Source organism: Salvelinus alpinus, chromosome 10 (genome assembly GCF_045679555.1).
Source record: "Salvelinus alpinus chromosome 10, SLU_Salpinus.1, whole genome shotgun sequence".
Taxonomy (NCBI): Eukaryota; Metazoa; Chordata; class Actinopteri; order Salmoniformes; family Salmonidae; genus Salvelinus; species Salvelinus alpinus.
In genome coordinates, this window is record NC_092095.1 from 59,898,302 (window position 1) to 59,919,428 (window position 21,127).

Consider the following 21,127-nt stretch of genomic DNA (forward strand, 5'->3'; position numbering starts at 1 on the left):
CCATGTGTGTGTGACAACCCCCTTACCTTCTATAGGTTTGGGCAGGAAGTGAGCGGCTGGTTTGGTCTTTTTCACTCGGTTGCCCTTCATGGGCTGTCCTTCCTTGTTCAGGCCCAAGAACCAGGCCCTCCCAGACTCATTCTGTCTGTACAGCATCGACGAGTAGATCACATAGTAGTTCTCAAACACTGACTCCTTAAACTTACACTCTGCTGTAAACAGCTCCTACAGGAGACACGTAAACACACGCACACACGCACACACGCACACACGCACACACACACACACACACACACACACACACACACACACACACACACACACACACACACACACACACACACACACACACACAGAATCAGTATCAAACATACAACATTGGACAAATTGCTAACTCTTAATATTCCATTAGATGCCAGCCAAACGTCCATCCAAGATTTTTATCATAGTTTAAATCTGTTTCCATGACATTTATTTAACTTCCATTGGCGACGATTTACCAACATTCAACCTGCTAAATGACTTGCCCGACGACTCACCATGAATTGAATTCCGCTGCTCTATCAATCTCTACATACATTCAGCCTGAATCCTAGAAGTTGTTTGTGCTCACTTCAAAATGAGGGGCGTTGTACAAAACAAATTCATCGGCGATTGGATCGTCTCTAACCAATCAGAGTATCAAAGCCAATGACGTGATTCATGGTTCGTGATGGCTCGCTCTAGTCCAACCCATTGGTTTCTGGAACCAATCAGAACGTTTAGAATGTGTTTGCATTCTGCAAAATGTCAGGGCGGAAAGCAAATCCAGACTCATTGTGGAGAAGAAACACTAGTGGGCGTGGTGTTTGGCGCTGTGGATGGATGGGCAGTCAGTCTCCTAAATGACTGATTTGTACTGTAAGTAACCATCCCTAGCTTCCAGAGCCTCAGAGACAGACAGGCTGGGAAAACATTGAAATTCCAATCAGGTGTGCTTGTCAGTCACCACCACAAGAAAAGAGACACTCGCTCACCTGTGTGGGCCTTTGTTCGCAGTTACCATGGAAACGATAGAACAGAGAAGATGGGAGGAGAAGAGGAGGAGGAGGAGGGTGGGGCAGTGGTTTGATGTGATGGCTAGGTGTGATTGATCGTGTTTGTGGTTGGCAACATATTTCCATTTTCCTTTGCTCTTTTTATGGTTCTCATTATGGTTCACTGCACTTTTCCCCTGTGTCTTTCAACTCTGTCCAATTAGCACATTCAGGCTGTGTCTCAATAGTCTAAAGTTGCTTCCTCTACTTGTCTTCTCTCCTCTCTTTCATCTGCTTTGATGTGAAAGAATTGGACAGGTGTCCACCATGTTGCTTTTACTTATCCTGTGATTTCAGATCATTTAGGATTTAAAGGCCCAATGCAGACATTTTTTTTTTTATCTCAACATCAAATAATTTTGATGGTGATACCACCAGGCAGGCCAAAACTCCATCCCACCAAAATATACATGTTTAAACAGCTCTTTCACTAAAAGGACATTATCATAATTTTCACAATTTCACAGTATTATTCCAACCTCATAGTGTGGAAATATATATAAAACACAGGGAAATCACATTTTTGACTGTACTGGGCCTTTAAGGTGAAGTGACAAGGAGAGGAAGCCATTTTAGACTATTGAGATGGACCTGCATACTGAACAATGTTATAAAACACAGGCTGTTAGAGAGAGAGAGGAGGCAGTGGAGATTAAAGGAGAGAAAGAAAGAGGGGAAGGAAAGAGAGAAAGGAGGACGTAGGAGGAGAGAAGAGAGAGATAAATCACCAAGGGAGGAGGATGTTTCCTGGGGGGAAACACACAAACACACACACAGTCTTGTATAACTAACCTTGTGGGGACACACAGTTCAGTCCCATTCAAAATCCTATTTTCCCTAACCCCTAAACCTAACACTAACCTTAACCCCAAAACCTAACCCTAGCTCCTAACCATAACCCTAAAACGAACCCTAGCTCCTAACCCTAAACATAATTCTAACCCTAACACTAATTCTATCCCTAACACTAATTCTAACCCTAACACTAATTCTAACCTTAGCTCTAAACCCCATAGAAATAGCATTTGACCTTGTAGGGACTGACAAAATGTCCCTAGTTGGTACATTTTTTATTTGTTTACTATTCTTCTGGTCCCAACAAGTATAGTTAAACATGTTCAAACACACACACACACACACACACACACACACACACACACACACACACACACACACACACACACACACACACACACACACACACACACACACACACACACACACACACACACACACACGCACACACACACAGTTTGCTACAGCAGGAAAATATTCCTGCAGCAACAGGAAATGTGAAGTATATGTGGATTATAATTAATGGACATTTTTGTAGGGGTTGACCCATTTTCCACAAGTGAAAATCAAGTCTGACATTTCAAAGTGGAAATTACAAACTTCAGAAGCCTTATTAAACCTTGAATATACTAGACGTTTTAAATGTCCTGCAGGAAACTTCTCCTGCAACAGTGTGATCAAATGAAGATCCTACATCTGTACACACACACATGCTGGAGCTTAATATTTTATAATATTAGAAACAGACCTAGGGCCAGTTTTCATGCTGTGCTCTATACAGCTGAGGTTAGACCAGGGGTTAGAAGGGTGCTGAGGTTAGACCAGGGGTTAGAAGGGTGCAGAGATTAGAACAGGGGTTAGAAGGGTGCAGAGGTTAGACCAGGGGTTAGAAGGGTGCTGAGGTTAGACCAGGGGTTAGAAGGGTGCAGAGGTTAGACCAGGGGTTAGAAGGGTGCTGAGGTTAGACCAGGGGTTAGAAGGGTGCTGAGGTTAGACCAGGGGTTAGAAGGGTGCAGAGATTAGAACAGGGGTTAGAAGGGTGCAGAGGTTAGACCAGGGGTTAGAAGGGTGCAGAGATTAGAACAGGGATTAGAAGGGTGCAGAGGTTAGACCAGGGGATAGAAGGGTACTGAGGTTAGACCAGGGGTTAGAAGGGTGCTGAGGTTAGACCAGGGGTTAGAAGGGTGCTGAGGTTAGACCAGGGGTTAGAAGGGTGCTGAGGTTAGACCAGGGGTTAGAAGGGTGCAGAGGTTAGACCAGGGGTTAGAAGGGTGCTGAGGTTAGACCAGGGGTTAGAAGGGTGCTGAGGTTAGACCAGGGGTTAGAAGGGTGCTGAGGTTAGACCAGGGGTTAGAAGGGTGCTGAGGTTAGACCAGGGGTTAGAAGGGTGCTGAGGTTAGACCAGGGGTTAGAAGGGTGCTGAGGTTAGAACAGGGGTTAGAAGGGTGCAGAGGTTAGACCAGGGGTTAGAAGGGTGCTGAGGTTAGACCAGGGGTTAGAAGGGTGCTGAGGTTAGACCAGGGGTTAGAAGGGTGCTGAGGTTAGAACAGGGGTTAGAAGGGTGCAGAGGTTAGACCAGGGGTTAGAAGGGTGCTGAGGTTAGACCAGGGGTTAGAAGGGTGCTGAGGTTAGACCAGGGGTTAGAAGTGTGCAGAGATTAGACCAGGGGTTAGAAGGGTGCAGAGGTTAGACCAGGGGTTAGAAGGGTGCTGAGGTTAGACCAGGGGTTAGAAGGGTGCTGAGGTTAGACCAGGGGTTAGAAGTGTGCAGAGATTAGACCAGGGGTTAGAAGGGTGCAGAGGTTAGACCAGGGGTTAGAAGGGTGCTGAGGTTAGACCAGGGGTTAGAAGGGTGCTGAGGTTAGACCAGGGGTTAGAAGGGTGCAGAGGTTAGACCAGGGGTTAGAAGGGTGCTGAGGTTAGACCAGGGGTTAGAAGGGTGCAGAGGTTAGACCAGGGGTTAGAAGGGTGCTGAGGTTAGACCAGGGGTTAGAAGGGTGCAGAGGTTAGACCAGGGGTTAGAAGGGTGCTGAGGTTAGACCAGGGGTTAGAAGTGTGCAGAGGTTAGACCAGGGGTTAGAAGGGTGCAGAGAGTGATCCAGTATTGATCCCACATGACCACCTGGTCCCAGTGGAGACAGCTCTTATTGTTTTCTCTGTCATGCAGGGAGTTTGTGTCAGTGTGTGTGAGTGGTGTGTGTGTATGTGGTGTGTGTGTGCGTGTGGTGTGTAGGTGTGTGGTGTGTATGTGTGTGTTGTGTGGTGTTTGTGTGTTGAGTGTGTGTGTGTGTGTGTGTTTCATGTGTTGTATGTATGTGTGGTAAGTGTGTGTATGTGTGGTGTGTGTGTATGTGTGTCGTGTGGTACGTGTGTATGTGTGGGTTTGTGTGTGTTTGTGCCTCCAACACTGTTCATTATCACACTGCTAATTACCCAGGGGAATTGTGGGTAAACAAGTAAGTTAAAGAAAGGAAAGAGGGCGAGAGGAGGAGGACTGGAGAATGGCAGAATACAGGACAGAATAAACACTGTGTGAAGGACTAGTGAAACTTAGAGACCTCTTTAGATGGAATGTTTAAGTCTTAAAAGGGCAATCTTCATTTTTGGCAAAATAATTTTTGTATAAGTTATCTTTTTGAAAATATTTTGGCCGTTGTGGTTTAAATCAAAAAAGCAATACGGTACTCTGAGAAAAATGGCGTAAACATGGTGTTCAGTTCTACAGTTGGCTGTATCTCTTCAGCTGCCATATACTGTTAACGTGGAGAGGTATAGAGTAGCATCCTTGCTGTTGTGTGTCCTGTCTGGTTGTCCATTAGTGAGGATGACACCATGCTCTTCCTTTCAACTCCACAAACCTTTCATCTAGTCATCCTGTCCTGTCTCTGCCTCTGGATCCAACACGCACGTGCACACACACACGCCACAAGGTCTATGTCAGAAAACAGATGCTCTGGTATAGAGAGGAAAAGTGAGAGAGAGAGAGGGAGAGAAGAGGAAGAGAGAGAGAGAAGAGGAAGGGAGGAGAGAGAGAGAGTGAGAGAAGAGGAAGAGAGAGAGAGAGAGAGAGAAGAGAGGGAGAGAAGAGGAAGAGAAGAGAGAGAGAGCGAGAGAAGAGGAAGAAAGAGAGAGAGAGAGAAGAGGGAGAGAAGAGAGAGAGCGAGAAAAGAGGAAGAGAGAGAGAGAGAGAGAGAAGAGGGAGAGAAGAGAGAGAGAGCGAGGAAGAGGAAGAGAGAGAGAGAGAGAAAGAGGGAGAGCGAGAGAGAAGACAAAGAGGGAGCGAGAGGGAGAGAAGAGGAAGAGAAGAGAGAGAGGGGGAGAAGAGGGAGAGAAGAGAGAGAGGGAGAGAAGAGAGGGAGAGAAGAGGAAGAGAGAGAGCGAGAGAAGAGAAAGAGAGAGAGAGAAGGAAGAGGAGAAGAGAGAGAGAGAGAAGAGGAAGAGAGAGAGACACCAAAATAGAGATATACACACAGCCATACAAAGGTTTAATGTATTTCTCCACCAAATAAACAAATAACTAATTATCCCCCAGCCAATATATGAGCTACAGTATGTGTGTGTGCATACGGCCCAGGGTAACTTCTGTCTTTGTTCCTCAAAGCCGCAACAATACCCCCCCCACACACACACACACTGCTCCTCCTGATCCCTATCCTGCCTTTCCAAATTATAACCAAATCACCCAGGAATATTCCGGAAATTAGGAAAGACCACTGCTGGCAAGCATCCACTTAAACAGCAACGGGGAGCAATTGTGGGAAAGACGACAGTTGAGAGTTTCAGCATGTGTGAGTGTGTGTGCACGCATGTGTTGCCTATGTATTCATGTGTTTAATATGTCATGGAACATGTCAGCTCATAGGCATCAGCAGTCTCTGGGCAGGAATTAGTTGTTGTCTCCTTGTATCTCTACTGAACAAAAATATAAACGCAACATGTAAAGTGTTGGTCACATGTTTCATGAGCTTAAATAAAAGATCCCAGAAATGTTAGTTACGTACAAAAAGTGTATTTCTTTGTTTACATCCCTGTTAGTGAGCATTTCTCCTTTGCCAAGATAATCCATCCACCTGACAGGTGTGGCATATCATGAAGGGCACTCTAAAATGTGCAGTTGTGTCACACAACACAACACAATGCCACAGATGTCTCAAGTTTTGAGGAAGCATGCAATTGGCATGCTGACTGCAGGAATGTCCAAAAGAGCTGTTGCCAGATAATTTAATGTTAATTTCTCTACCATAAGCCACCTCCAACGTAATTTTAAAGAATTTGGCAGTAAGTCCAACCGGCTTCACAACTGCAGACCACGTGTAACCATGCCAGCCCAGGACCTCCACATCCAGCTACTTCACCTGCGGGATCGTTCGAGACCAGCCATCTGGACAGCTGATGAAACTGAGGAGTATTTTTGTCTTGTTATAAAGCCCTTTTGTGGGGAAAAGGTGGCACATACAGCATCTATCTTACTTACGTTTTCCTCCATAGTATTAACATGTACAGGATATGATAGTTCTCCCTCCATAGTATTAACATGTACAGGATAGGATAGTTCTCCCTCCATAGTATTAACATGTACAGGATAGGATAGTTCTCCCTCCATAGTATTAACATGTACAGGATAGGATAGTTCTCCCTCCATAGTATTAACATGTACAGGATAGGATAGTTCTCCCTCCATAGTATTAACATGTACAGGATAGGATAGTTCTCTCTCCATAGTATTAACATGTACAGGATAGGATAGTTCTCCCTCCATAGTATTAACATGTACAGGATATGATAGTTCTCCCTCCATAGTATTAACATGTACAGGATATGATAGTTCTCCCTCCATAGTATTAACATGTACAGGATATGATAGTTCTCCCAGCATAGTATTAACATGTACAGGATATGATAGTTCTCCCTCCATAGCATTAACATGTACAGGATATGATAGTTCTCCCTCCATAGTATTAACATGTACAGGATATGATAGTTCTCCCTCCATAGTATTAACATGTACAGGATATGATAGTTCTCCCTCCATAGTATTAACATGTACAGGATATGATAGTTCTCCCTCCATAGTATTAACATGTACAGGATATGATAGTTCTCCCTCCATAGTATTAACATGTACAGGATATGATAGTTCTCCCTCCATAGTATTAACATGTACAGGATATGATAGTTCTCCCTCCATAGTATTAACATGTACAGGATAGGATAGTTCTCCCTCCATAGTATTAACATGTACAGGATATGATAGTTCTCCCTCCATAGTATTAACATGTACAGGATATGATAGTTCTCCCTCCATAGTATTAACATGTACAGGATATGATAGTTCTCCCTCCATAGTATTAACATGTACAGGATATGATAGTTCTCCCTCCATAGTATTAACATGTACAGGATAGGATAGTTCTCCCTCCATAGTATTAACATGTACAGGATATGATAGTTCTCCCTCCATAGTATTAACATGTACAGGATAGGATAGTTCTCCCTCCATAGTATTAACATGTACAGGATAGGATAGTTCTCCCTCCATAGTATTAAGATATACAGGATATGATAGTTCTCCCTCCATAGTATTAACATGTACAGGATAGGATAGTTCTCCCTCCATAGTATTAACATGTACAGGATAGGATAGTTCTCCCTCCATAGTATTAACATGTACAGGATAGGATAGTTCTCCCTCCATAGTATTAACATGTACAGGATAGGATAGTTCTCCCTCCATAGTATTAACATGTACAGGATAGGATAGTTCTCCCTCCATAGTATTAACATGTACAGGATAGGATAGTTCTCCCTCCATAGTATTAACATGTACAGGATAGGATAGTTCTCCCTCCATAGTATTAACATGTACAGGATAGGATAGTTCTCCCTCCATAGTATTAACATGTACAGGATAGGATAGTTCTCCCTCCATAGTATTAACATGTACAGGATAGGATAGTTCTCCCTCCATAGTATTAACATGTACAGGATAGGATAGTTCTCCCTCCATAGTATTAACATGTACAGGATAGGATAGTTCTCCCTCCATAGTATTAACATGTACAGGATAGGATAGTTCTCCCTCCATAGTATTAACATGTACAGGATAGGATAGTTCTCCCTCCATAGTATTAACATGTACAGGATAGGATAGTTCTCCCTCCATAGTATTAACATGTACAGGATAGGATAGTTCTCCCTCCATAGTATTAACATGTACAGGATAGGATAGTTCTCCCTCCATAGTATTAACATGTACAGGATAGGATAGTTCTCCCTCCATAGTATTAACATGTACAGGATAGGATAGTTCTCCCTCCATAGTATTAACATGTACAGGATAGGATAGTTCTCCCTCCATAGTATTAACATGTACAGGATAGGATAGTTCTCCCTCCATAGTATTAACATGTACAGGATAGGATAGTTCTCCCTCCATAGAAAACTCTAAGACCCGACGGTGAGGGCTACTGTATATACTGTACACTGTTTTTGTTACTATAAAGGTGTAAACCAACATACAGGTTTCCGTGTAACTGTGTGTTGTCTGTGTGTCTGCATGAGTGTGTGCTCGAGTACTCAGATGTGCATGCGTGTAACTGTGTGTGTGTGTGTGTGTGTTGTGTGTCTGCATGAGTGTGTGCTCGAGTACTCAGATGTGTGTGCTCTTCACACTCTTCAACACACACTCAGAGCTGGTTTCCTCTTGCCCAGCGTCGTTGGTAATTAACACATACCGGATCATTTCACACTAGGCCATCTGTTGACTGCAGAGACAGAGACCGAGAGAGATGGGTGGAAAGAGACGAGTCTCTCTCTACAACCAGAGAGCTGTCTCATCTGTCTGACAGATGTGTAGTACTATAGTTCATCTTGATGCTTCATCTTCAGGAGGAGTAACACTCTATTCTTGATCTTACTGTTAAGGGTCGGCCATCTTGTGTCTTTGTGATTCATCAAAGCAGCGCCTCTATAAACCATTTAGTTCCAGGTAGTTATCAATTGTGTTGAATTCTTTGAAATGCTAGAGCAACATATCTGTTGTATTATTATAAAACATCATTCTTCGGTAAAAAACAGATACTATCTGTTAAATCCCTAACAGGACTGCTTTTTTTTCTCTTCATAGTCAGCGGTGTGTGTGTGTGTGTGTGTGTGTGTGTGTGCGGCGGCTGCATGTGAACAGGACTTCCCCCATCAATAATTAAAAAGCAGCCCTCATCCCTCTGTCTCTAACTGAACAGAGAGAAGAACAGAACATAACATCTCTCCTCCAAAAAGGACAAAACAAGCGCCCGGCTGCTCTCCTCTCTGCAGCATAATATCACTCTCCCTCGCTCCGACTCAGTGAGGAAAAAGAGGGATATTTGACTGCTCTGCTGTGTCAGGGTAGGGAATAATTCATATTTCTCCCTCCCTCCCTCCCTCCCTCCCTCCCTCCCTCCCTCCCTCCCTCCCTCCCTCCCTCCCTCCCTCCCTCCCTCCCTCCCTCCCTCCCTCCCTCCCTCCCTCCCTCCCTCCCTCCCTCCCTCCCTCCCTCTCTCACCATCTTTCTCACCACTTCACTTTCTCGCAAGGAACCCCTCAAGTTTCCTTGGAGACAAGGAGAGAGAGGAGGCTTTGGGTGCAAACGGATGTGGATTTCTCTCTATTTCAATCTCTCTATCTCTTTCTCTCTCTGCTGGTCTTTTCCATATAAAGCTCCTTGTCAGAACACTACCTGTCGAAGCAGAAGCAGCAGCTGATGTAATTCCATTATTATGTGATGAACAAAGAGGATGAGTAATGGTGAATTCACAATGAGAAACACTCAGGGAACTGTTCTTCTGATACATCTACTGTCATATAGTGACATGCCCATTGATTCATCACCAACCCCATAAAGACTAGAGAACTATTCAAGATAGGAATCTTACTGAGGAGTCATATAATGTTGCAACCTAAAGAGAAGATGACCTCTTGTGCCCTACCTAGGGTAATGACCAGAGGAGGCTGGTGGGAGGCGCTACAGGAGGACGGGCTCACTGTAATGGCTGGAATGGAATCAATGGAACGGAGTCAAATGTGTAGTTTCCATATGTTTGATACCGTTCCATTGATTCCATTCCAGCCTTTACAATAAGCCTGTCCTCCTATAGCGCCTCCCACCAGCCTCCTCTGGTCATGACAGTATTTAGTATTCATGACGCATGTTCCCCTTCATACGAACCCGGGGTGAACCAATGGTCAGACAGACAGCACTGTACACAAAAAATAAGCCACGGAAGTTTTTTGAGCGAGAATAAAGACGACTTTCGAGTAGTAAGACATGTTAATAAGAAGGGGCTATAAGCGTCTTATATGGTGAGCTACTGAGTGGCTAGGACAGGCAAGACCCATACTATTGTGGAGGACTTAATTGTTCCTGCTGCCGCGGATATGCCTGGGACAATGCTGGGGGAAAAGGCCAAACTATACAGACAAACAACACTGTTTCACGACGCATCAGTGACATGAGATGTTTTGAAACAATTACTGCTTCGCATACAAGCCAGTGAATTCTATGCGTTACAGCTGGATGAGTCAACAGACATGGCGGGCCTGGCACAGCTCCTGGTATATCTCCGTTACGTTTGTGGGGGGTCAATTAAGGAAGACATCCTCTTCTGCAAACCACTGGAAACCCAACATTGCAGAGTTATGTGCATCCTTTCAAGCACACCCTTCTCATTAACCTGTGGTGAGTTATTCAACATTTTGATGAACAAATAAGGTTTAATATGTAAGATGGCTAAATAAAGAGCAAATTATTGATTATCATTATATTATTATTTGTGCCCTGGTCCTATAAGAGCTCTTTGTCACTTCCCACGAGCCGGGTTGTGACAAAAACTCACACTCATTCTTATGTTTAATAAATGTATCGTATAGTGTGTTTGGCAGGCTTCCAATGATGGCAAAAAACAACATTTGAGAGTGCGCTGACCCTGGTGCTAGAGGGGAGGGGGTACGCAGCTGGAGGTTGAATGTTTGAAAGGGTACGGGACTATAAAAAGTTTGGAAACCACTGCATTAGCCAAATCCTCACTATGGCCTCTGGGGAAACACGTATTCCTCCTAAAGGATTCCAGGATCTTGTTGAACCCAGTGTGTCTACAGGACAGGTGGGCTGTATATTAATACGGTGACTGAGTGATATAAAGGTTGTGTTTACACAGGCAGCCCAATTCCAATCTTTTTTTCACTAATTGGTCTTTCAACCTGTCAGATCTTTTGCCAATAATTGGGCAAAAGATCAGATTTGGTCTGCCTGTGTAAACTCAGCCTTAGATAGTTAGATCTATCTGTTTTAGCTGAAATAATTACACACATACACTTATAGAAGAAAACTGAGAATTGTCATAGTAATCAACAGATTAAACATTCTGAAAATCAGCTCAACCAAGATGGCCGCCCGGCTGGCACACGTCATCATCAGCATTGGTCTGTACTCACTGATGTGTAGAGGTGTCCCTCCCCGTTCATGGCGATGTACAGACCCATCTTGACTGACTGGATGGCCACCACTCGAAGGCCCACTGGGATGAGGTTGAACAAAGCTGTGAGACAAATCAGCACAGTAAAGCAGATTGACAATCTTACCAATAGAATACACATTATTGTGTGTGTGTGTGTGTGTGTGTGTGTGTGTGTGTGTGTGTGTGTGTGTGTGTGTGTGTGTGTGTGTGTGTGTGTGTGTGTGTGTGTACGTAGCGTACGTATGCATCTATATAAGATTCAGATACTCAGTCAACCATGTGACACAGTTACACACACACACACACACACACACACACACACACACACACACACACACACACACACACACACACACACACACACACACACACACACACACACACACACACATGACTAGAATGGAACAATACAGTATATACATGAAAGCTACCAGAACACTTAATCACATGAATGGTTCACGAGACGTGTATGAGACTTGACACATGCGTGTAGTAGCCGTGTGAGAAATGACATTAGTCACAGAGCCGTGTTCATCTGGACTTCTGTGTGTCAGTTCTCATTTGTCCATGTCTGACATGTACTCCATGAGATCTGTGATTGGGTGACTTCTGATAAAATGTCTGTCACCGGGTTGACGGAGGTTGCCACTCAATCTACCCCCCTCTGTGTGCGCATGTGTGTTCGTGCGGACTCACAGGAGTTAGTGCCGTCATCTTTGGTCCCGTCCAGACATCCATCTGGGTTCATCTGCAAGTAGTATCCCTGTCTGCAGTACAACCTGGTCACTATGCCCTTAAGCTGTGGATCTAGAGAGAGAGGAGAGAGAGAGAAGAGAGGAGAGAGAGAAGGAGAGAGGAGAGGAGAGAAGAGAGAGAGGAGAGAGAAGAGAGAGAGGAGAGAGGAGAGAGGAGAGGAGAGAGGAGAGAAGAGAGGAGAGAGAGGAGAGGAGAAAGAGAAGAGAGAGAGAGGAGAGAGGAGAGAGAGAAGAAAGAGAAGAGAGAGAAGAGAGAAAGAGGAGAGAGAAGAGAGAGTCTCATTATTAAAAGGTGGGCTGGCTTCAGTGTAAAAGTTCTAGACTACATTATTCTGAAGTTTCTTTTATCTCCATGACAATATCAGTCTGTTTTCACACAAAAACGAGCGAGCAGACAGACCGGAGCTCAGGAGAAAAAGCTCTTAATCTCAGAAATGTCTGAGAATGTCAGCATGTGTGTGCAACCCAGTCCACACCCACACAGGCCCGAGACTTCATTACGTTCTCCCCCAACTCCCTGTCACAAAACAGACGGAGGGAGAAACATGTCAAACAGAAAAACAGAGAGAGAAAGATAAGAGAAGGTAAGAGAATGATTTTGGAACAGTGTTCTAGGGCTGAGGAGAAAGAGAAAAAGAATAAAGGAACAGAAAGAGAAGCCATGGATAAACAGTGGTGAAATGGCTGGACCCAACACACACATACAGAGCATTCGGAAAGTATTCAGACCCGTTGACTTTCCCCACATTTTGTTACGTTACAGCCTTATTCTAAAATGGATTAAATAGTTTTTTACCCTCATCAATCTACACAAAAATCCCCATCATGAAGAAGCAAAAAGAGGTTTCTAGACATTTTTGCAAATGTATAAATAAAAAATAAAAAACGGAAATATCACATTTACATAACTATTCAGATCCTTTACTCAGTACTTTGTTGAAGCACCTTTGGCAGTGATTACAGACCAGAGTCTTATTGGGTATGACGTTACAAGCTTGACACACCTGTACTTGTGGAGTTTCTACCATTCTTCTCTGCAGATCCTCTCAAGCTCTGTCAGGTTGGATGTGGAGCGTTGCTGCACAGCTATTTTCAAGTCTCTCCAGAGATGTTCGATCTGGTTCAAGTCCGGGCTTTTGCTGGGCCACTCAAGGACATTCACAGACTTGTTCTGAAGCCACTCTTGCGTTGTCTTGGCTGTGTGCTTAGGGTCGTTGTCATACTGGAAGGTGAACCTTGCTCCGTTCATCTTTCCCTCAATCCTGGCTAGTCTCTCAGTCCCTGCCGCTGAAAAACATCCCCCCAGCCTTATGCTGCCACCACCATGCTTCACCGTAGGGATGGTGCCAGGTTTCCTCCAGACGTGACGCTTGGCATTCAGGCCAAAGAGTTCAATCTTGGTTTCAATCAGACCAGAGAATCTTGTTTCTCATGGTCTGAGAGTCTTTAGGTGCCTTTTGGCAAACTCCAAGAGGGCTGTCATATGCCTTTTACTGAGGAGTGGCATCCGTCCGGCCACTCTACTATAAAGGCCTGATTGGTGGAGTGCTGCAGAGATCGTTGTCCTTCCGGAAAGTTCTCCCATCTCCACAGAGGAAATCTGGAGCTTTGTCAGAGTGACCATCGGGTTCTTGGTCACCTCCCAGGCCAAGGCTCTTCTCCCCCGATTGCTCAATTTGGCCGGGTGGCCAGCTCTAGGAAGAGTCTTGGTGGTTCCAAACTTCTTCCATTTAATAATGATGGAGGCCACTGTGTTCTTTTGGACCTTCAATGCTGCAGACCTTTTTTGGTACCCTTCCCCAGATCTGTGCCTTGTCACAAACCTGTCTAGAAGCTCTACGGACAATTCCTTTGACCTCATGGCTTGGTTTCTGCTCTGACATGCACTGTCAACTGTGGAACTTTACAGTATATAGACTGGTGTGTGCCTTTCCAAATCATGTCCAGTCAATTGAACTTACCACAGGTGGACTCTAATCAAGTTATAGAAACATCTCAAGGATGATCAATGGAAAACAGGATGTACCTGAGCTTAATTTAGAGTCTCATAGCAAAGGGTCTGAATACTTATGTAAATAAGGTATTTCTGTTTTTTATTTTTAATACATTTGCAAACATTTCTAAAAAACAGTTTTCACTTTGTCATTATGTGGTATTGAGTGTAGATTGATGAGGGAATAAATTTTTTTTTTTAGAATAAGGTTGTAACATAACAAAATGTGGAAAAAGTCAAGGGGTCTGAATAGTTTCTGAATGAACCGTACACAGACCGCACCATCCTGCCACACACACACACACACACACACACACACACACACACACACACACACACACACACACACACTTTCTTTCACACAAACAGACCACACCCTCTTCTGAGTGTCTACAGCAATGTGGAGATCCCCTCTGAAGTTGTTGTTGGTTGTGGTGATGTGTGTGTGCCAGAGAAAAAAAGGTATGCTCCAATGAACATGATAGATTAGAACTGCAGACGAGACTGACCCAGTTTAGAAGAGCGAGAGAAAGGGATTTTCCAGTTTTCACACCAGGGACAGGGGTGTGATGGAAGGAATGGTTACCAACCCTCTACACTAGTAGTCTGTCTGTTCAGCTCAACTTCCAACCACCTGAGAATACATTTTAGAAGATCTTAGACAACGTCTGGTCATTTTAATTTGGGGGTAAAAAACCACTTTAACCGTCTATTACTAAAGTAGAGATGTGGAGATAGAGGTGGAGTCACTGAGATGAGAACAGAGTAGAGATGTGGAGATAGAGGTGGAGTCACTGGGATGAGAACAGAGTAGAGATGAGGAGATAGAGGTGGAGTCACTGAGATGAGAACAGAGTAGAGATGAGGAGATAGAGGTGGAGTCACTGAGATGAGAACAGAGTAGAGATGAGGAGATAGAGGTGGAGTCACTGAGATGAGAACAGAGTAGAGATGAGGAGATAGAGGTGGAGTCACTGAGATGAGAACAGAGTAGAGATGAGGAGATAGAGGTGGAGTCACTGAGATGAGAACAGAGTAGAGATGAGGAGATAGAGGTGGATTCACTGAGATGAGAACAGAGTAGAGATGAGGAGATAGAGGTGGAGTCACTGAGATGAGAACAGAGTAGAGATGAGGAGATAGAGGTGGAGTCACTGAGATGAGAACAGAGTAGAGATAAGGAGATAGAGGTGGAGTCACTGAGATGAGAACAGAGTAGAGATAAGGAGATAGAGGTGGAGTCACTGAGATGAGAACAGAGTAGAGATAAGGAGATAGAGGTGGAGTCACTGAGATGAGAACAGAGTAGAGATGAGGAGATAGAGATAGAGGTGGAGTCACTGAGATGAGAACAGAGTAGAGATAAGGAGATAGAGGTGGAGTCACTGAGATGAGAACAGAGTAGAGATAAGGAGATAGAGGTGGAGTCACTGAGATGAGAACAGAGTAGAGATAAGGAGATAGAGGTGGAGTCACTGAGATGAGAACAGAGTAGAGATAAGGAGATAGAGGTGGAGTCACTGAGATGAGAACAGAGTAGAGATAAGGAGATAGAGGTGGAGTCACTGAGATGAGAACAGAGTAGAGATGAGGAGATAGAGGTGGAGTCACTGAGATGAGAACAGAGTAGAGATAAGGAGATAGAGATGGAGTCACTGAGATGAGAACAGAGTAGAGATAAGGAGATAGAGGTGGAGTCACTGAGATGAGAACAGAGTAGAGATAAGGAGATAGAGGTGGAGTCACTGAGATGAGAACAGAGTAGAGATAAGGAGATAGAGGTGGAGTCACTGAGATGAGAACAGAGTAGAGATAAGGAGATAGAGGTGGAGTCACTGAGATGAGAACAGAGTAGAGATAAGGAGATAGAGGTGGAGTCACTGAGATGAGAACAGAGTAGAGATGAGGAGATAGAGGTGGAGTCACTGAGATGAGAACAGAGTAGAGATAAGGAGATAGAGGTGGAGTCACTGAGATGAGAACAGAGTAGAGATAAGGAGATAGAGGTGGAGTCACTGAGATGAGAACAGAGTAGAGATGAGGAGATAGAGGTGGAGTCACTGAGATGAGAACAGAGTAGAGATGAGGAGATAGAGGTGGAGTCACTGAGATGAGAACAGAGTAGAGATAAGGAGATAGAGGTGGAGTCACTGAGATGAGAACAGAGTAGAGATAAGGAGATAGAGGTGGAGTCACTGAGATGAGAACAGAGTAGAGATAAGGAGATAGAGGTGGAGTCACTGAGATGAGAACAGAGTATGAGGAGATAGAGGTGGAGTCACTGAGATGAGAACAGAGTATGAGGAGATAGAGGTGGAGTCACTGAGATGAGAGTAGTGTGGATTATGCTCTAGAAGGACTTCAACAGTACAGATTCACTTAGAGAGACCCATTTAAACACTGTTTAATCAAGTGTGTCAGGGCTTCCTCTAATACCTTAATGAGTCTCTCGCTCTCTCTGTGTGTGTGTGTGTGTGTGTGTGTGTGTGTGTGTGTGTGTGTGTGTGTGTGTGTGTGTGTGTGTGTGTGTGTGTGTGTGTGTGTGTGTGTGTGTGTGTGTGTGTGTGTGTCCTTATGGAAACCCTGTTCCGTATGAGTGTTAAATTAAGGAGTGTTACCAGACCATTGACTTCCACTCAGAGACAGAGAGGGTATCAGGAAGACACATCTGTACCATAACTAGACTCCCCGAAAGAGCCTCCTTTATGGATGGTTCATCCTGGGTCTGGTTTCCCTGAGCCTCTGTAGCGTTACATAGTTCAAATCTGCACAGTCAAACATGACATGGAATGTGGGAAAAACAAAGCCCTTTTCCTAAAGTGTATCTCTTTTTCAATGGAAACACTTGGTCAAGACGACCCAAAACAGATACAAAATTCCCAAGCTTCCATAAATCTGACTAATGGAATTGTATTTCTTAACTTTGGGAATTCTGTCTGCTTCAACAGGTAGGGTCTCTTTCCTTCCTCACTGACCTGCTGTGTGTTACTGGGGAGAAAATCCCATTTTCCCAGATTCCCATATCCTGTCTGTTACTAGGGAAACTGGTCCAGGATTCCCTCTTTGTATGGGTTGCCATGGATACAGTCTCGTGATTCCAATGTCCCTGTCTGCTTATCCAGAGGAAGGTATTCCCCCGTCTTTGTCTGCGTTGTTCCAACACCGCTAATCTCTGGTTATCCTCCCCATGATGATCCATATCATTTTAATCAAAATGATATTGATCTATTGAATAGAACATGTATTGAATAAGGCCTGTCGCCATAAATCAAAATGTCAATATCATAAGATTCTGTATTGCACGAGAGCAATCATTACAGTAGTTGTCATCATTGGTAGGCTACTCTAAATGAGGAATATCTGGACTCTACATGGGCTCTCAGGTCAACTACAGATGGTGGACGTTCCTGTAACATACATGTACTGGGAATTCTATGACCAATGATTGATTTCTGCTATTTGTGACGACTTGAAGGAAGGTGTAAGAAGGAAGAACACATTTTCCACTACTTCAAGAAGCAGAAGAGGAGAGGGTGGCTTTTCCCAGTATTTGAACATTGCCTATGAGAGAGGGAGAGAGTGAGACTACATTATGAAAGATGGAAAGATGGAAGAGAGGCATAGATAGAGAGGAGGAGAGTCTATGTTTGCCCTTCAGAAAACCTTATGTGTGTGTCGCCAGGATTCAGACCCAGTCACGCAGTCAGAGTGGCGAGAGGAGAGGAGAAAATTGAGGAGAGAGCCTGAGGATATATGGCCAGGCTTCAACCAGAAGCTACCACAGCTGGAAGCAGGAGGGAGGGAGGGAGGGAGGGAGGGAGGGAGGGAAGGAGGGAGGGAGGGAGGGAGGGAGGGAAGGAGGGAGGGAGGGAGGGAGGGAGGGAGGGGGGGGAAGAGAGGGGGAGAGGGAGAGGGAGGGGGAGAGGGGGAAGAGAGGGGGAGAGGGAGAAGAGAGGGGGAGGAGAGGGAGGGAAAGAGGGAGGGGGGCAGTAGTTCCTTCTGGAATCAATGCAGACATGACCTTTTCTCTGTCTTACTGAAAAATGAATCGTAACAAAAGAGATGTTCAACAGATCAAAGCACCATTCCTTCTATCCCACTTTCATCTCTTCTTTCCATTCTTTTCTACTCTTCTCTTCCCTTCAACCTTCACTCCCTCTCCTCCCCTTCTCATCCTTCTCTTCCTCCGTCCATCTCCTCTTTCTTTCTTTCTTTTTTTCTTTCTTTCTCTGCCCTCCCCTCATTCATTATTCTCCTTTTCTCCCACTCTTCCCCTCTCTTCTTCCTTCAATCTCTCTCATCCTTTCCCCTTTCCTACTCCACCCCACCTCTCCTTGCTCTCCTCCTCCTCCTCTCTCTCTCCCTTCACACCTCTCACCCTCCTCTCGTTCCTCTTACCCCCTGCTCACTCCGAGGTTAAGAAACCCTGAATTCATATTTCATTTTTGACAGGATGCTTGAGGCAACTCCCCTCAACCACACACACACACACACACACACACACACACACACACACACACACACACACACACACACACAGCATGTGTCTCAGACTGTACTGTGTTCTGCATGCATGCACCCCATCTATAAGGCCACAGGTTGCACTGAATGTCATTGGCTTTGACAAAATGGCTGTCACTTGACTGAGGTTGCTGCGCTCACAGTCAGTCACCCCCTCTCTCTCTCCTGAGACCAGTCATGCCAGTTACCCCCTGCCTTACAGAGCTTGTCATGATGTCATTTTCGTATATTGGTGGTGTCAGCTATACTGTATGTATGAATCAAGATATGTCAAATTCAATAGACTACATTTCAAAACCTGTCTGTTCTTTGACTCAACCTGATTCAAGTTCTGTGATAAATACCTATAAAATGGCCAACTGTTTGGTGATATATTTAATACGGCAACCTGATTAACCTATCCACCCCTCAAACGTATTTTAATCTGTATGTAACACCTAACTGTAACATCGATTTTGTCTGACTCAAACCCTTCACTCAGAAAGGCAATCAGCAGTAAACCAATCAATGAAAGATTAGGCTAGAAATCGTTATTTTCCCACTTTAGTCTCAACTCCTAGGCTAATTAAAATGCGTAATTTGAAGCCTTGTCGAGAGGACGAGAGCGTCAATGTTATCACAGTAACTATATTTGTAAGGAATGAAACAGCAATGTGGTCAAACTTACCAGCCACACTGCTTAGGCTACTTTCGTTAACTACCTGGTTTTATTAATGCATGTAGGGGTAAACTATTGAACCGTTGGAGCTAACGTAAGGCTGCTCTCTCCCTCGCGCTTAATGACAACCGTAACGTGTCCATGCGTCTCCCGCGCTTTCCGCTCAGCCCACACCTTGTCTCCGTAGCCTTCTCTTCTTCAAGCCGAAGATTCTCACTTTGGAGAAGATGTCGACCAAATTCCCGTTACAAAGTCCTTTATTCTTGTTGGGGCTTCGCCTCCGTCGGTGTGGCGTCGGCCGGTGGACTTGTTGTTCCCGTGCCTGTCTCTTCTGTCGTATCAAACCGCTGGCAATAGCTGCCATGTCTCAACCGAAACAACCCGGGGGGAAAGGAAACACAGAGCCCGTTCCCCGTTTCCCTTTGGGCACGGAGCGCAGACGGCACAACAAGCGATTATGTTCGGTCTGCAGCTACAGCCCCATAGTTGTGTCTATAAAATGTATCTTCTTTATCCGTCAGAAAAACATTTCGACACTACGCAATCAAGTCCAAATACCACATTTCGGCGAGGATACAGAACATTGCGTTGTCATTTTATCATGGCCATTCAACAACTAACAACCTGTCACCGTTGTTGTCAAATGATTTCGAATTTGACTGCGTGAATCCTTGTAGAGGAGAAGGTTTTCCAAACTGACAACATTTCCGATATCCGTACTTGGTCATATTTTATCATTAAATATCTGTGACGTTTGATGTCACATAGTCCAAAAACACGAAAATAATTGTCGAAAGGTTTCGTTCTTCTCCTCGCCCAAAAATGTTTAGACTACCCCCCCGTCTTCTCCCGGTGATCGACAAAAAATCAAGCCTATCGAAAATGTGAACATGCGAATTGGAAGCCACGCGCTAAAGGAGTCTGTCAGACATACTCTCAAAAACATACCGAGCGATTTTAACGTAATTATCTGAAGGACGCAAGCCCCAGACGCTCCCCGGGTGGGGCTTGCTCCTTGGAAGAGAGGTGTGTGATGCTTGACTCGCGCGCACAGATTCACCAAGTCTGTATGCAAATCCGCCAGTCTCTTCTGCAAAAATATAAAATTAGAAACGAATAACGGAGGAGCACACAATGACCAAATCGAGATGATTGGAATTAATCAAATAACTAAATAATAATAATAATCATCTTGTCTTAAAAAAAGGCCCGGAGGAACTTCTCTGCATCAGGTGAAATGGTGACGCAATTTTATTTCACGCTTCAGAAACTTCATCCAGCACGTCAGGACTGTTTTTCCTCGGTGAGAAGGGAAAGGGGACAGGACCCGACTCCGGTTGGCTCATGAATTGCTTTCAGATATGAATAAGGGGTGAAAAAGGGTAGTCTACATCAAACGCTCTCCTTCAACTCATCAATCAAAGGAAACGGGAACAGCCAGACCATTCAGATGAAAACAAGAGTCTGTGCGTCAGACCAAAGCCCCCTCGTACCTTATAAATGACCACAAGCGAGTGAACGCCCTCCGCATAAACGTAACCATTAGCACTAGACACCGCCTGTAACTTTACACAGTATACTGTATTACTCCAACGCAAACTGTTGCTTATACATTGTATACACCGTCCGGACACTGATTGATATATCGTGCTGTGTATTTCGCAAGAAGCAGACACCGAGCCGGAGATAGACATGTACCTGTATAGCCAACGTTGAGAATGTTTACACCTCATCTGATGTTAATCTTGATCAGATGAAAGATAGAGACCCAGCACATTGTCAAGTGGAGAACGTCCCCAAAAGGTTTAATTAGCAATTGCATGTTCTTTAGTATAG

At 44.5% G+C, this 21,127-nt stretch overlaps 1 protein-coding gene across 4 annotated transcripts in view; it reads right to left on the reverse strand.

The window, feature by feature from the left end:
* LOC139532463 (fibroblast growth factor 14-like) overlaps positions 1 to 21,127 on the reverse strand; it is a 110,077-nt gene that overhangs the window by 58,684 nt on the left and 30,266 nt on the right. Inside the window, exons 1-4 of one of the 4 annotated variants that reach the window (XM_071330054.1) lie at positions 19,466 to 20,759; positions 12,061 to 12,171; positions 11,342 to 11,445; positions 27 to 225 (exon numbers count right to left, since the gene is read on the reverse strand). In XM_071330054.1, coding sequence (XP_071186155.1) covers positions 27 to 225; positions 11,342 to 11,445; positions 12,061 to 12,171; positions 19,466 to 19,655 — 604 coding nt within the window. In that variant the 5' untranslated portion in view covers positions 19,656 to 20,759. Of the gene's footprint in view, positions 1 to 26; positions 226 to 11,341; positions 11,446 to 12,060; positions 12,172 to 19,465; positions 20,783 to 21,127 lie in introns of those variants that run through there. The other 3 variants (XM_071330050.1, XM_071330051.1, XM_071330049.1) reach the window with 3 other exon arrangements.